Raw genomic sequence first — 14,693 nt, 5'->3', positions numbered from 1 at the left:
GTGACAGTAAAGAAGGGTTTATTATCATTTTACGTATCTTAAGATCATACCCATTAGAAATCTAAGCAGTTGAATTCAGGGGAATGGCTGACACTGAAGATACGCAGTACAGAAACACAAAAGAAAAAATACCAAAATTGAGAGAAAAACTCATGTAATAGCAATAACGCAGGAAACTAGAAAAATAATTGGGTAAGAAGGAACACTTCAGCAAATAAAATTACAACTAATCTTAACACAGTGACAGTTCTATATGAAAAAGTTTTGAAAAGTAGACAAAGTAAGTGGCACCAGTACTACAGTTCATGAATCTGTGTAGGATTAGAAATCTGTAAAGCAAACTGCCCTAATGCAGTCATAGAGCAATCTGCATTTCTGCAGATTGATATAAGGTATGTATACCATCAATGCAATCAATGTCTCTTTTTAATAGAAATCATTGAGCTGATTTTGAGACCCAGCAAATAATATTGTGGGATATATAATTAAAAGCATCTCATTCACTTATGGGTTTGAACTACCAATCAATCCTCTTTCAAATAAAAGGTGGTAACTTTTTTAAAATAAAGGGCAAATTGTCTTAATTGCCTTTTAGCATAAAAATCTGGTACACAAATCTGTACAGATTCTTGTATTAAAAAGGATAAATAGCAGTGTTTCACATAAAATTATTGGTCATTGCCAGAAAATGTAATTTGAATTTTCTCTTAAACATCTGAATGTAGATGCCTGTAGAATTTTAACACATAAGTTTTGACATTTTGTTTCAATTTGTTCTTGTACTGTATCTAGTTGCTCCCTTTAAAACATACCCTACTCATCACAAATCTTACATGAAATGCTCGAACTGTTTTGTATGTAGTTTTGAATTTAACAAATTTTTGATATGCATATTAATATGCTTACATTAATTCAGAAATATTTAAAATATTGTTTGCATTTAATGCTAAGTAATAGCTACACAAACTTTAACCAGCCACATGTAGCAGTTCACATTTAAGTTTCAGGTGCAGCTAGAAGTCTGGGGAAAAAAAAAAAGAAAAAGCAACCCTACTTTATATATTTAAATATTAGCTGCATTTCTAAGCTACCTCCCATTAATAACTGTGAATTATAAAGTGGTGACAGCTATTATTTTTTGGCTAGAAACAGAGTAATGAGATGGAGATAAAAATGTCATTAATGTAAGCTGCAAAAACACAATCTCAAGGAAATAGTGTGTAAATCAATGCATAATTCTTACAACCCCTTCCATTATTTAACTACAAAAACAGGTTACATAAGGGAAACAATCATATATAACTATGTTTTACACAATTATAATGGTTCCCATTTATTAAGCCATTTATAAATTATTGAGTCATTCACACTCCAGTTTTCCACAGCTTTCCAGTATGAAATCTTCAGTATGGAAATATCCTAAACACAGAGTATTTTCTTTATAAGCAAACAGGCCACTGCTTTTAGTAAGAATCATTTATTGTATATTGTTAAAGTGGAGTTAAATTGGTACAGTACTATGCATTATCTCTCATCTTTGAAAAATTAAACACAAGTGGATAAAAATAGCAAAGCAGAATGACCATGTAAAAGACAAAGATTAAGCATATTTTATAGAGAATGGTCCCTGTTATACCTATGTACTAATGCTGTTCTCCATTGTGTCTTAGTAATTATTTATGGCTTCTTTTCTACATAATTGTTGACTTCTTACAAATAATGAACATTTTCCATCAACTAATGTTACATACTTTTTAGATTTTTCATTTAATTCAGCTAATTAGTTGACTGAAATATTAAACTAAATATAGCATTAAGAAAGTTAGAGCCCATTCCATTGTCTCAAAAAATGTAATACTGTTCTATGAAATTCGTACAATAGGATAGAATGCAAATGTTCCATCTATAAAGTGGTGAGTTAAAAATGCCAACCCTGTTCATTAATTGTATTATGACTCCAATAAGCATAATTTTTGTTAAATACTACCTTGTGAAATAAAGTAATTTACTGCATGAAGAAATCGAAAAAGATTAAAAATGCATACTGGCACTAGACTGCTTTATCATTTTTATAATTATGAACTAATATTTAAAAATTGAGTTATTTCTTATGTTACTTATATACCAGGAAAAGACAAGGTTATTCTTCTTTAGGGTAACTTATTTAAAAAGGGAATCAGATTTTTAAAAAAAGAACTTTTGTTTTATGCACATAGCATACATTTAACCTAACTGTATAAAAAAGATGTTTAAAAAACTTATGCAGAAAAAATTCTGTAGATTGTTCCCACAGCTAATCAACAGGTACACATTTAAGAATATTCTAGGAATATACCAACATATTTGTCAAAGATTCAAATTTGTTGCATTATAGCACACATCCAAGAATGTATGCAGTTGTAAAAAATTCCCACTGAATATAACAAAATAAAAATCTGTGAATAAATATAAGGCATTCTAAAATATCTGCAGAAAACAAGAGTAAAACAAATATTTCCATGACCTAAATTTTACTTCATAGATTCATAGAATTTTCAAAATAGATTTACTTGTAGTGCTACACATTAATATTTAACTGCTTACCAAAATATCCTTTTCTGGCAGCTATGTTATTATTAACAAAAAAAAAAAAAAAAGTTAAGTGCTTAAGGGAATAAGAATGCAGCAGAAAATTACAAGAGCCCACATATCCTTTTTTCTTAAATTTAATTTGTCATATATAAGGTTTTTATATACAATCAGTGTGCATTGTAACAGTTTATATTAAAAGTCAATCAAGTTTATCTAAAATGTTATCTGGCTGCATAGCACATTTGACATTATTGCCCACATGAAAGGGGAAAACAAATGGATTTACAATAACTTTTGGCCATTTTGGATTCTGAAAGTGTTCATACACTTACCCTTTTAAACCAAATGCATCTGAAAAAAAATGTTTCCAGAGCATGCAGTTTAGATTTTTACATATTATCTCATTTTGTTACTACAAACACAATATTGACTAAAAAAGAAAAGGGAAGAAATAACACGTATCTAATAAAATAGTCAATATAAAAAGGACTAATGGAATTAAGAGGCCCCTTTCCCATTTTTTTACATTCTAAACAATGATTCCGTCAAGACAAATCATTAAAAAGTGTTATTACACTGATTTTTTTTTTTTTAATGATAAGAAGGCCTGAGTTGGTAGGGAAAGGAACAGTCAAAAAAAGCCTGAGAAGGGGAAGGAAGTAAGGAAAGCTCATTTAATCCATTTACAATAATTTACAGCCATATTTTTTGTGTGTGTAAAAAGGCATAATAATAGATCACAAACAGGAAATTCCTGGCTATTTTACAGATATAAGTACAGAATTTAAATATTCAAGCTTGTGATGAAAAGCGGCAAGGTGGTCGCAGTGTACAATGTAAACAAGTAGCTTTGGAAAGTGAACAAAGTCCTTGAGTGTTTTTTCTTTATTAAGAAAAGAACTCTCTTTTATTCCTTCCTGAAACATGATCAACAGGTCAGAGTAAAGTTCATATACAAACATAATTTAAATGAAGGTCAGTCTAAAATCACTGACTTAAAAACAGTTTTATCCAGCCTATATGGAAGGGCAGTGTTGAGGTCCCTATAATAGTAAACATTTTCCATTTCTTTAAAAAAGAAAAAAGTACCACAATATTTGTAGTACAGTGCAGCATAATCCTTAAATATAAAAATATTTTCTCTTCTGGTGGATAATAGACCTTGCATCCTGGAAAGAAGTAACAATACTGCTACTGATAGAAGATCTGTTTTTATCTTTCAAGTCATGTAAGGCAATTACTGTGTTGGTTTATGATATATGGCTAAAAGAAAAGTCCAGAAAGTCAAAGTATCAGTTTTTGTTATGTTTTCCGACTACTCCAGGTATGCTCAGGTGTACTTTTGTGTTCAATTGAGTGTTCAAATGGAGATCTGGAGCCATAAGAAGACCTTTGATCTAGTGGTGATCTAGGGCCACTACTGGAAGCTCTATGGTCCATTTGCCAATCTGAGTGATACCTATAATCCCTGGAAGATTTATGGTGTGTATATTCAGAACTTGATCGATGGTCTGAATGCAATCGATGATCTGAATGAGAACGATGATCAGAATGAGATCTATCTTTTAAACTTCCTTCCAAATTAGATCTATGATCTCTACTTCTGTGGTCGTCCAGTTTTCTATGTTTCTCTCTATCACTGTAATATCTAAAGAAATAAATTAAAAACCTCAGTTAATAATGTAAATCAAACACTTCCAAATAAAATCTTAATAAAAGATAAAACAAAAAGATAGTTTGACATATGTTTAGCTGTATGTAAGCTCAGTGTTTCATTAGAAAATTTTTTACACTTAAGAAAATGTCTTTAGCAGACATGGAAAACAACCCAAATGCCCAAAAGTAGACGACTGGATTAAAACAATGTGGTACAGGGCCCTCTCTGGTGGTGCAGCAGATTAAAGCACAGCACTAAGAAGCTAAAGTCACTTCAGCATGAATTCAATCCCCACCTCAGAGGTGACCCACATAGCACGGCAGACCTCTTCCTGACCCGCCCGCTGCTCCCCTCAGCAATGTACTTCATCAATCAGCCTGTTCTGCTCCCCATTCTGTCTCTAGTGAATCCTCTCACTGCCCTGTACCTCTGGCCTGTACCCCAGGTTCTGTATGCATAAATAAAGCTTAAAAAGAAAAAAAAAAACTGGAAATATTTTTCCATACCTTTGAAAAACTAATAAATTCATAAAACTAAAGTGATCCACACAGACCACCTTAGGATCACATCTAATATTACATGTCTATTTTATATTAATTGCTGCTGTCTATTCTATGCATATCTAGTATGGATGTATCTTAATTATCTAGAAGCTGAAATTTAATGTAATGACTATCTACAACACCTTCAAACTCAGTCTTTTGTAAGTTTTTAAAGAGGAAAAATTAAAACCTGTAAATGCAGTCTGTGGGGAAAAAAAACAACCCAGAGAACTTTCTGTTTATCTCAGACTGCTGTAATTACATTTAATCTTAATGAGCTTTATTCATATAATATTTTTCGAATTTTTTTTTTTTTTTGAGAAGGAAAGTAGTTTAATTTGTCAACAAACTTGTATCTGAAAGACCACTACCCTTTTTTTGTTTTATTAATGGGACAAGATACAGGATTCTCTCACAAATTTCAGATATATCCTTATTTTCAGACATAAGTTTTTATATTTATCTATACTATATTTTGAAGAGTATTTGAGTTAATATTCTCTAAAACCAGTAGTATTAATCCCATGAGTTATAAACCCCCATAGTAATCATCTTCTGTTGTACTTTTTCATATTCAATTTGTAATTAAAAACAAACTTTTTGAGAAACTCAGGTCTTATCAACAAAAATGTACTACACATTAGTTTTTGTTATTGAGAAACAAATATCTTTATTTTGCTAAGACTTACTTTAATTAGTTGAAGATGAATGGCTGATAAGGGTCAAATATAGCAAATAAAATCAATAGAAAAACAAATTTTAAAACTGTCAAGTTTACCTACTATCTTGCTTGTAGTGATCCCAATCACGATGATCTTTACCATTACTAAAGGAAGAATAGGGTCTTTTCCTAGAGTCACTCTTTTTGTAAGAATCTCCCTGATGTCGGTCTTTATGATGATCATGATACTGAGATAAGTGTCTATCAGATGAATAACTGTCCCTGCTACTATCATCATGGTTGGCATTCTCTTTTAATCTTTCCACATCTGTTAGATAAAAGAATCCAACTTATGTTAATAACTTAAAAAACATACATGATAAATAAACCTTAATAGCAATAACAAATGTCTACCTTCAAGTTAGAAAATTCTGAAATGTAAAACACACAAACCATATACATGGTCCATTTCCTTCTCAAGTTGGCTATACCTTTTATGATTTTATATATATACATTCTGCATTCTTTTTCCAAATAATATTTTTTTAAAAAACATGTTCATTGTAACCATTATTCTATAATTTCTGAAAACTTATAAACTTGATTTGGTTATTAAACTAAAAGGATTGTTTAAGATTACTGAGTTGATATAGTTACTTAGTTACGTGTTTAACTTTTCTGTATATAGAGGTACTTTTAAAAAAATATAAGGATCCTCTGTACAATATATTAAAAATCCAGTCAAGGAAAAACAATTTATTTTTCTAAACAATCACAAATGCTTCCTTACCTGGGTTTCTAATCATGTGAGTATTCACATTGCTGTTCTGGTCATTATTTTGCTAAAATAAATGCACACAGTTAAGTATTTTTTGAGTAGCTTCAAATCTTACAAACAAGGGTATCTTTACAAAACAAGGGTAAATATTCAAAAACAAAATCCAAAGGCTAAGTGTTCACATAAGGTAGCAGAATATATTGTCACACTTACAAATATACATGTATTGGATAATTGGAAAAGTCATGACACATTTTTTCTGATTTTCAATAAAATAAGTCATGACTTTTGCAATATGACATATATTTTTAAGCACATTTGACTTTCAAAAACTTTTATTAGACTTGAAAAAATAGTTTCCGTATGCCTTTCACCCAGCTAATTCAAATTTTAGTATGTATATAACTATAATGTAATGACTAAAACTAAGTAGTCAAAAAAACTGGCACAATTCTGTTAACTACAGACTTCATTACTTATAATGCCTTCCCAAGTTTCCTCCAATATGGACATTCCTGTTTTCTGCAACCCTGACCATTTTGAAAAGCACTAGGCAATTATCTTACAGAATATCTCTTATCTCTTAATTGGGACGTGTTTGATATTTTCTAAGATTGAGGCTATGCTTGTCAACAACTCTGCAGAAGCAATGTACTACTTTCCCAGTCCATCACTATTCGTAGTTCATGATTTTAAGTATACTGGTAAAGATAACATCATGGCATGTTTATGGTGATGTCAGCAACATTTTCCCTATAAAGTTATCTTCTCTTTGTAAATAATAAACATCTTGGAGGAGATACTTTCGGATTATGCTAATATACCTTGCTTTCTTGCTAATTTCTCACTAATTTTTGCTTCCCTCAGTGGATCTGACTGGAAAAAATTTTATTCTGGCATTCTAAAGGCAATTACTCCCTTCACTTACTGTGAATTTCTCTGTAAGGAAAACAGTTTCATTGTTTTAATAACATAAATTAAGGTTAAAAATATGATGTCCTAACTTACCTGTAATTCCTGCCGTTTTTTAATAGCATGCTTATATAGCTTATGTAATTTTCTTGCATCAAACTCAGTAAACTTAGATACAAAAATCCACAGGTTTCTGAAAGGTTGAAAAAAGGTCAAACTTTTCAGATGGAAAGTATTTAGTTTTTTCATGGAAGCCTTACCCTCTGGACCAAACACACATACATAACATAGCCTTTCTATGGAATAAAATCTAAGGAGATTATTCCTAGTATTTTTTTAAACTTCATTTTTGTACAAGACTGCAAAGGAAACTAAATATCATTAAATGGTACTTTTCTTCGCAGGCCCTTCATTTTACAATCTTTGGAATTAAAGAGTTGTAAACTTAGAAATTAGGAAGATATTCATTCACACTGTGATTCAAATCCTGAAAACATACAATCTATGTTAGTAGTTTAAGTAAAGATACCATCAGATAATATGGATTATGTTTGTGAAATAATCTTAAATAATGCATTAAAAGGCAAGTGTAATTTTATAGTGGTAATTTATTTTACATGAAAGTAAAGTGACCAAAAACTATAAACAAGGAACCACATCATGACTTTAGGCCTCTCTTCCTGTCCCAAGGCAGGAATCAATAACTGTTCATATGATAAATTCAGATGCAGTCTAAGCATCCCTTTTAATACAGAAGTAGCCAGTGATTAATCAATGACACGAAATCTGTTTACTATCAAGAAAAGATTAATGGTTTAACTTTTCCTTAAACTGTTTGTTTTTCATGTAAAATGTGATTTTGTCTCAGAGTTCAGAAATTACTATTCACCCAGGATGGAGGAGTTTAGTGAATGGTATACCCAACACCAACATTTTTTTTTAAAGATTTATTTATTTATGCATACAGAGCTGGGGTACAGGCCACATGTGCGGAGGGTGAGAGGCTTCACCAGAGACAGAGTGGGGAGCAGAACAGGGAGATGGACTGAAGTACACTGCTGAAGGGAGCAGTTGGTGGGTCAGGAGAGGTCTCCCATGCCATGTGGATCACCTCTGGGGCCAGGGATGGAACCAGCACTGAAGCGGCTGCTGCTAGATTGCAGTGCTGAACTATATAACCCACTGCGCCAACAGGGAGGGCCCACCAGCACCAACATTTTTTTTTTTTGAGCTGAGTATTATGTTTTAATGCATATCTGCTACTTATTTTTTTTGCTTTTTAAAAAAAATTTTATGAAAGTTTATTTTTACATCATTTTGTACATTTCCCCCCCATCTCAACTGTAATCCCCGTGTCACCAAGTCACCCATGTGCCATCACCATAGTCCTGTGCACTTCTTTTCCCACCCCCGTTTTTGATCCCATTCCCCACTTCACCCCCACAAAATGTCTCTGGTATATGGCTGTTCATTATTTTTGTTATTTTCTCGCCTGGTCCATTATACTCCTGCTATGAGCGCGAAACTATCAGGTATTTTTCTTTCTCTTTCTGGCTTATCTCACTAAGCATGATCTTTTCCAGCTCCATCCAAATTGCTGCAAAATACATGTGTTTCTGTTTTTTGGTTGCTGAGTAATATTCCATTGTATATATGCACCACATCTTTTTAATCCAGTCATCTACTTTTGGGCATTTGGGCTACTTTTTTTTTTCCAATTGTAAATAAAGCAGCAATAAACAAGGAGGTGCAGGCATCTTTTTCAATCAGTGTTTTTGTGTCTTTCAGCACCAACATTTTTTTTTTTAAAGATTATTTTTTTTTTAAATTTTATTTATTTATTCATATAGAACTGGGGTATAGGCCAGAGATGCGGAGGGTGAGAGGATTCACCAGAGACAGAGTGGGGAGCAGAACAGGCAGATCGACGAAGTACACTGCTGAGAGGAGCAGCGGGCGGGTCAGGAGAGGTCTGCCTCGCCATGTGGACTCCTCCGGGGCAGGCGGGAATCGATCTCATGCCGAAGTGGCTTAAGCTTTGTAGTGCAGTGCTTTAACCGGCTGCGCCACCAGGGAGGGCCACAGCACCAACATTTTTAATGGGTCAACAGATTAAAAAAAATAATGTATCTGTGTATGAATGGCTACTCAATGAAAGAAGCCATTTTTACAGAGACACTGATGGGGAGCCTATGAAAGAAGTCTTAGCTAAAAATAATTTTTCCTTCTATTTTATGAGAGAAATAACATACAGAAATACTAAGTTTGATGATTTCTAAATGGCCCAGCCATTTCTCTCAAATATCAATTATCTATTAAATATCACTACAAAGTGTACATTAAGTTCCAAAGCTTTGAATATTATCTTAATACCAAGCACTTTACAAAGATTTTTATAATTTTTTTATTGAGGTAACATTGATTTATACTACTATATATGAATTAACGGAATAGGTTCACACCTTCTCAGTTGTGTGTCACCACCTTATTTAATTCAACAAATAATCATCTTTTAAGGTAGACACAGTAAATGCAGCAGCTAATTTTAATATCTACTAGATTTTTTTAAGGATTTATTTATTTATATAAAGAGAACTGGGGTACAGGTATGGAGAATAAGTGACTTCCCTATAAATTCATATAAACTAAGACTAGAAGACAAGAGTTCCTAATTCTCTTTCCACTAAGATAAGTAATTCCTAGGCTTTTCATTTTTTGACAACGATATGCTAAAGAGCTGCTTATTCTTTAAGTTATCAGAAAACTGCTAAACCTAGTAAATTTTGGAGTATATAAATCTAAGTCAGAATTTAACTGCAAAATTAGCTAGAAATATGTACATACGGAGATACATATCTGTTAATCAGATAGCAGGATTCTAATAAGTTATCCTCCTTTAATTGCTTCCTTTCCATACTATTTTTACTAGTCAATTACCAACTTACTATTATTGGTATTGTCAATTTAGTTTTTGAGCATTTCTGGTTGCTTCATTGCAGTATATGCTACCTATTGTTGAACAGTATTTTAGCTGATAATTTTTAAAAAACTGCAAAATGTTTACAGCAGTTGCCTATACTTTTTACTTACTATACAAAGATGCATAATTCTCTCAAAATCTGCTTTTGTTGTGAAATTCTATGGTCTATAAAATCAGGATATATAAATAAAATAAATTATCAAGGTAGATCAAGGGCTCAATACTATTAAGGCTATTTAAGTGAATGGTACATTTTCATTTCACATATATGGATAGGCTATTTCAATTTTCATCTTTAAAATTTTCAAACTTAAAGATAGAAGCATTTTGGGCCCTCCCTGGTGGCACAGCAGTTAAAGCATTGCACTAAGAAGATTAAGTCATTTCCTCATGAGTTCGATCCCCACCTGCCCCGGAGGAGATCCACATGGCGTGGCAGACCTCTCCTCACCCGCCCACTGCTCCCCTCAGCAGTGTACTTCGTCGATCTGCCTGTTCTGCTCCCCACTCTGTCTCTGGTGAATCCTCTCACCCTCCGCATCTCTGGCCTGTACCCCAGCTCTGTATGAATAAATAAATATAAAGAGAACTGGGGTACAGGCAAGAGGTGCAGAGGAGAAGATTCAGCAGAGATAGACTGGGGAGCAGAACAGACAGATGTACTGAAATACATTGCTGAAGGGAGCAGTGGATGGGCCAGGAGAGGTTGCCATGCCATGTGCGTCACCTTCCTGGCGGGGGATTTAACTCGTTAATGGTGGCATTAACAGCTTCTTAGTGCTGTGCCTTAATACACTGCACCACCAAGGAGGGCCTGACCTACTAGGTTCTATTTTGACTGTACAGTGTTTATCAGATATCTTCCCTTAAACATTACAGAATATATTAATTTGTATCTGCTTTTTCTTTTAAAATAAAGATACAAATAAATAAACAATTTTTACACTGGCTGAATATTTACATTTGCTGAATTTTGCAATTTTTTAAAAGATTTATTTATTTATGTTTATAGAACTGGGGTACAGGCCAGAGGTGTGGTAGGTGAGAGGATTCACCAAAGACAGAGTGGGTAGCAGAACAGGCAGACTGATAAAGTACATTGCTGAGGGGAGCAGCAAGCAGGTCAGAAGAGGTCTGCCACACCTGTGGGTCAGCTCCCTGGCCGGGGATCGAACTCTCACTGCAGTGGCTTCAGAGAGCTGCATAATATGGTGCTTTAACCAATTGTGCCACCAGGGAGAGCCCAAGTATTGTAATTTTAACATACAGTCAATATATGCAACTGAACATTAATGTAAATTAAAGTATAATCAAATACACAGTCAAGAAATATGTTTCACCTCTTCACAAAGCCTACGTTAGTTTTTTTTACCAATGCAAAGTTTTAACAGATAGTAGTAAAAAAACAAAAAACTGAGAAAGGTTCTCTATTATGTAATCAATTATCAACGAAACTAAAGAATGACATTAAATTTAAAAAATATTTTAAAATTAAAACAATGCCTGTAATGTTCCTTGGGTTCTAATGTAGAAAAGAGTTGAAAAGTTAGTAAAGATAAAATGTGTACTAAAGGGTGGAATTAGCATATGTTTAAATTAGTATAAATACCATAGGGTAGTGGTTACCAGAAACATAAGTATATACTTTAGGATACTAACACTGAAATAAAATTTAAAAGCAAACTTAATTGAGAAAATAAATGAAGTGATACCTTGAATGAACTGAAAACCACAGCAGCTCATAAAATTCACCTAACATTTAATGCATTCAAGATACTCTCATGTATTTGCATTCTACAGTTAACGCATTAGAGTAAGAAGCAGGACAAACTGCTTGTTTCTCCCTGACTTTAAAGAATATCTAATCAGAAATTAGATTTTGGTCCTAATTATACAACTGCTGAATTATGCAACCTTGGCAAAACATGAGGGCATTTACACAAACTGTTTTAAGTACATGTCTCTAAAAGTGACACCCTAGATGCTTTCCTTTGTCTTGCCCAAGTCTCAGCCTACACAAAGCCATTCATCTAAGTTACCTTTTTTTCTATAAAATGGAAGTGATAACTGTTCATATTTCCTAGATGTTGTTAAAAGGATGAGAATAAGGAAGGCATATGGAAGTACTTTGATACACAAAATTACTACAGTCATTAGGTGATTACAAGTGACTTTTTATCTTATTTATTTTTCGTACAGAACTGGGGTACAGGCCAAAGATGGGGAGGGTGAGAGGATTCACCAGAGACAGAGAGGGGAGAACAGGCAGATTATTGAAGTACACTGCTAAGGGGAGCAGTGGGCAGGTCAGGAGAGGTCTGCTGTGCCACGTGGATCTCCTCCAGGGCAGGCGGGGATCCAACTCATGTGGAAGTGTCTTACGATTCTTTGTACTGTGCTTTAACCCGCTGCGTCACCAGGGAGGGCCCACAAGTGATTAAAAAAAAAAAAACACTTTTGAGCCCTCCCCGGTGGTACTGCAGGTTAAAGCACAGCACTAAGAAGTTAAAGTCACTGCAGCATGAGTTGGATCTCCGCCTGCCCAGAGGCGACCCTCATGGCCCGGCAGACCTGTCCTGACCTGCCCGCTGCTCCCCTCAACTGTGTACTTCAATGATCTGCCTGTCTGCTCCCCACTCTGTCTTTGGTGAATCCTCTCATCGCCCCTGCACCTCTGGCCTGTACCCCAGTTCTGTGTGCACAAATAAATAAAATCTTTTTTTTTTAAAAAAAGGTTTCATTTCAGCACCTAGCATTTAGTCAACAAACATGTACAGAAATATCTATGAGCAAGACATAATAAAACAGGTAGTTACGGTTATAATTTGATTAATGTCAACTGCTTTATAATTAAGTTTGTACATTTAGTAACTGAAGCTATGTTCTTGCAGTGGGGTGGAGAGAGAGCAGGGTCAACAGATCAATTATAAGTACCCCTTCTCCATCTAATCAAATTCCACCAATCTTTCTCTAAGACAACACTTAAACCAGAGCAAAAACTAATTTATTTCCTGACTCCTTTTAAAGAGGAGTATGGTATAACCGGACACAGCTGCAGCAGAAATGAGCACCAAGGGACATGAAGTTAAGATATATGGGGGGATTAAAAAAATACCTAACTTGTTTTACTGGGTAAAAATTTGGGCAAAAGTTTGTGAGTTAAAGATGAACATGAAGAAATATATTTTCTGGCTATGTGTCTCGTCTTTCAGGAGTTTGTTTCCCCCTTTCCTAAAAACAAACTAATTCTGAAATAACTTCTATTTATATTTAATGTATATAAATTTTAGTATGATGTTGCTTACTTCTAACATACACAGCCAAAAAAATTGTTTTCACCATAACCTCAAAAATTTAATAAGATTTAACATCTTATTAACACCTAGTATTAACACCTAGTATTCGAGTATTTTCAAATAGACACCAAACTTTTTTCCACTAAAATGTGGAAAAAAGGAAAGAATTTTAGTATGATACTTTAACTAAATTTAGCTTTAAGAATAATTCCTTGCAATGCCTTTATTTTCCTAATTTTAATCATAAAAGAAACAATCATGATACTGGGAAACATACATTGGGAGAAAACTTAAAATTTAAATATACCAATCTGACTACATTCCCACTTAGGCCTTAAAATACAGGATTGCATGTTAACTCTGAGTTTTGTTCTGTGGTTCCATGCTTTCAGGGTCATCATGTAAACTGCAAGAGCTTACAAAGGATGCAATTATGTTTTATAATATAGTATTTTAGGATTATTGCCATTTGTTCTTCATATATAGCCAAATTATTTAATAACTCAAAAATCTGCAGTACCTTAATATACAGGAGTTCAAGTATAGATGTTATAATTTTATTGACAGTAACACCAGGGGTTTCAGATATATTTTTAATTATTCAATGTCCCTACTCTAAAAATTAGCCAAGATGGGTCCTGAGCATGTTTTCTGATGCCAACTCATAATCATTCTATGGCATTATAGGCACATGACTTCAGACAATTACTATCCAAGCACAGTTTCACTTTCTTTGAACAAGATAGACCAGTTTCACTTGTTTTCAAAAGCTTAGTGATCATAATGATCTAGTAACCTCCTCTCTGGGTCTTTGCTGAATTTAAGAAGGGGCCTCCCTGGTGGTGCAACGGGTTAAAGCACAGCACTATGAAGCTGTCAGAAGCCACTGCAGCAACAAGTTCAATCCCTGCCAAGGAGGGTTCCTGCATGGTGCAGCATAATTCTCCTGTCCCTCCGGCTGTCCCTCCTCAGCAGGGTATTTCAATTTGCCTGTTCTGTTCCCCACTGGGTCTTTGGTGAATTCTCTCACCTCACCTCCCCCAAACTTCTGGCCTGTACCCTAGAGTTCATGCATGCCATGCCATGCATGCATAAACAAAGAATTTAAGGAGAAAGGGTACAAGAGGAGTGATTTTTTTTTTACATAAAGAAGTGTGAGTAGTCATCACTATTCCAGAAATGTCATTACTTTTTTTTTGTTTTGATGTGTAGCTGCACTGATTGTAGGAAAGAATTCAGTAACTAACAAGCTGATATCAATGGCTAGTCTATGTTCATTTTAGTTTTTTCCTAAAT

At 33.9% G+C, this 14,693-nt stretch overlaps 1 protein-coding gene across 2 annotated transcripts in view; it reads right to left on the bottom strand.

Moving 5' to 3' along the window:
* Nucleotides 1–1,480: 1,480 nt before the first annotated feature.
* CHD1 (chromodomain helicase DNA binding protein 1) overlaps nt 1,481–14,693 on the bottom strand; it is a 73,809-nt gene continuing 60,596 nt past the window's right edge. The window contains exons 33-36 of one of the 2 annotated variants that reach the window (XM_012721888.1): nt 7,218–7,314; nt 6,222–6,273; nt 5,549–5,759; nt 1,481–4,219 (exon numbers count right to left, since the gene is read on the bottom strand). In XM_012721888.1, the coding sequence (XP_012577342.1) occupies nt 3,874–4,219; nt 5,549–5,759; nt 6,222–6,273; nt 7,218–7,314 (706 nt within the window). In that variant the 3' untranslated portion in view covers nt 1,481–3,873. The remainder of the gene's footprint in view (nt 4,220–5,548; nt 5,760–6,221; nt 6,274–7,217; nt 7,315–14,693) is intronic. The other variant, XM_004678114.2, reaches the window with a different exon arrangement.

This window comes from Condylura cristata, unplaced genomic scaffold (genome assembly GCF_000260355.1).
Source record: "Condylura cristata isolate star-nosed mole 26May11 unplaced genomic scaffold, ConCri1.0 scaffold00007, whole genome shotgun sequence".
Classification (NCBI taxonomy): domain Eukaryota; kingdom Metazoa; phylum Chordata; class Mammalia; order Eulipotyphla; family Talpidae; genus Condylura; species Condylura cristata.
Note: the sequence above shows the minus strand (reverse complement) of the source record. Positions and strands in the feature narration are given on the sequence as shown.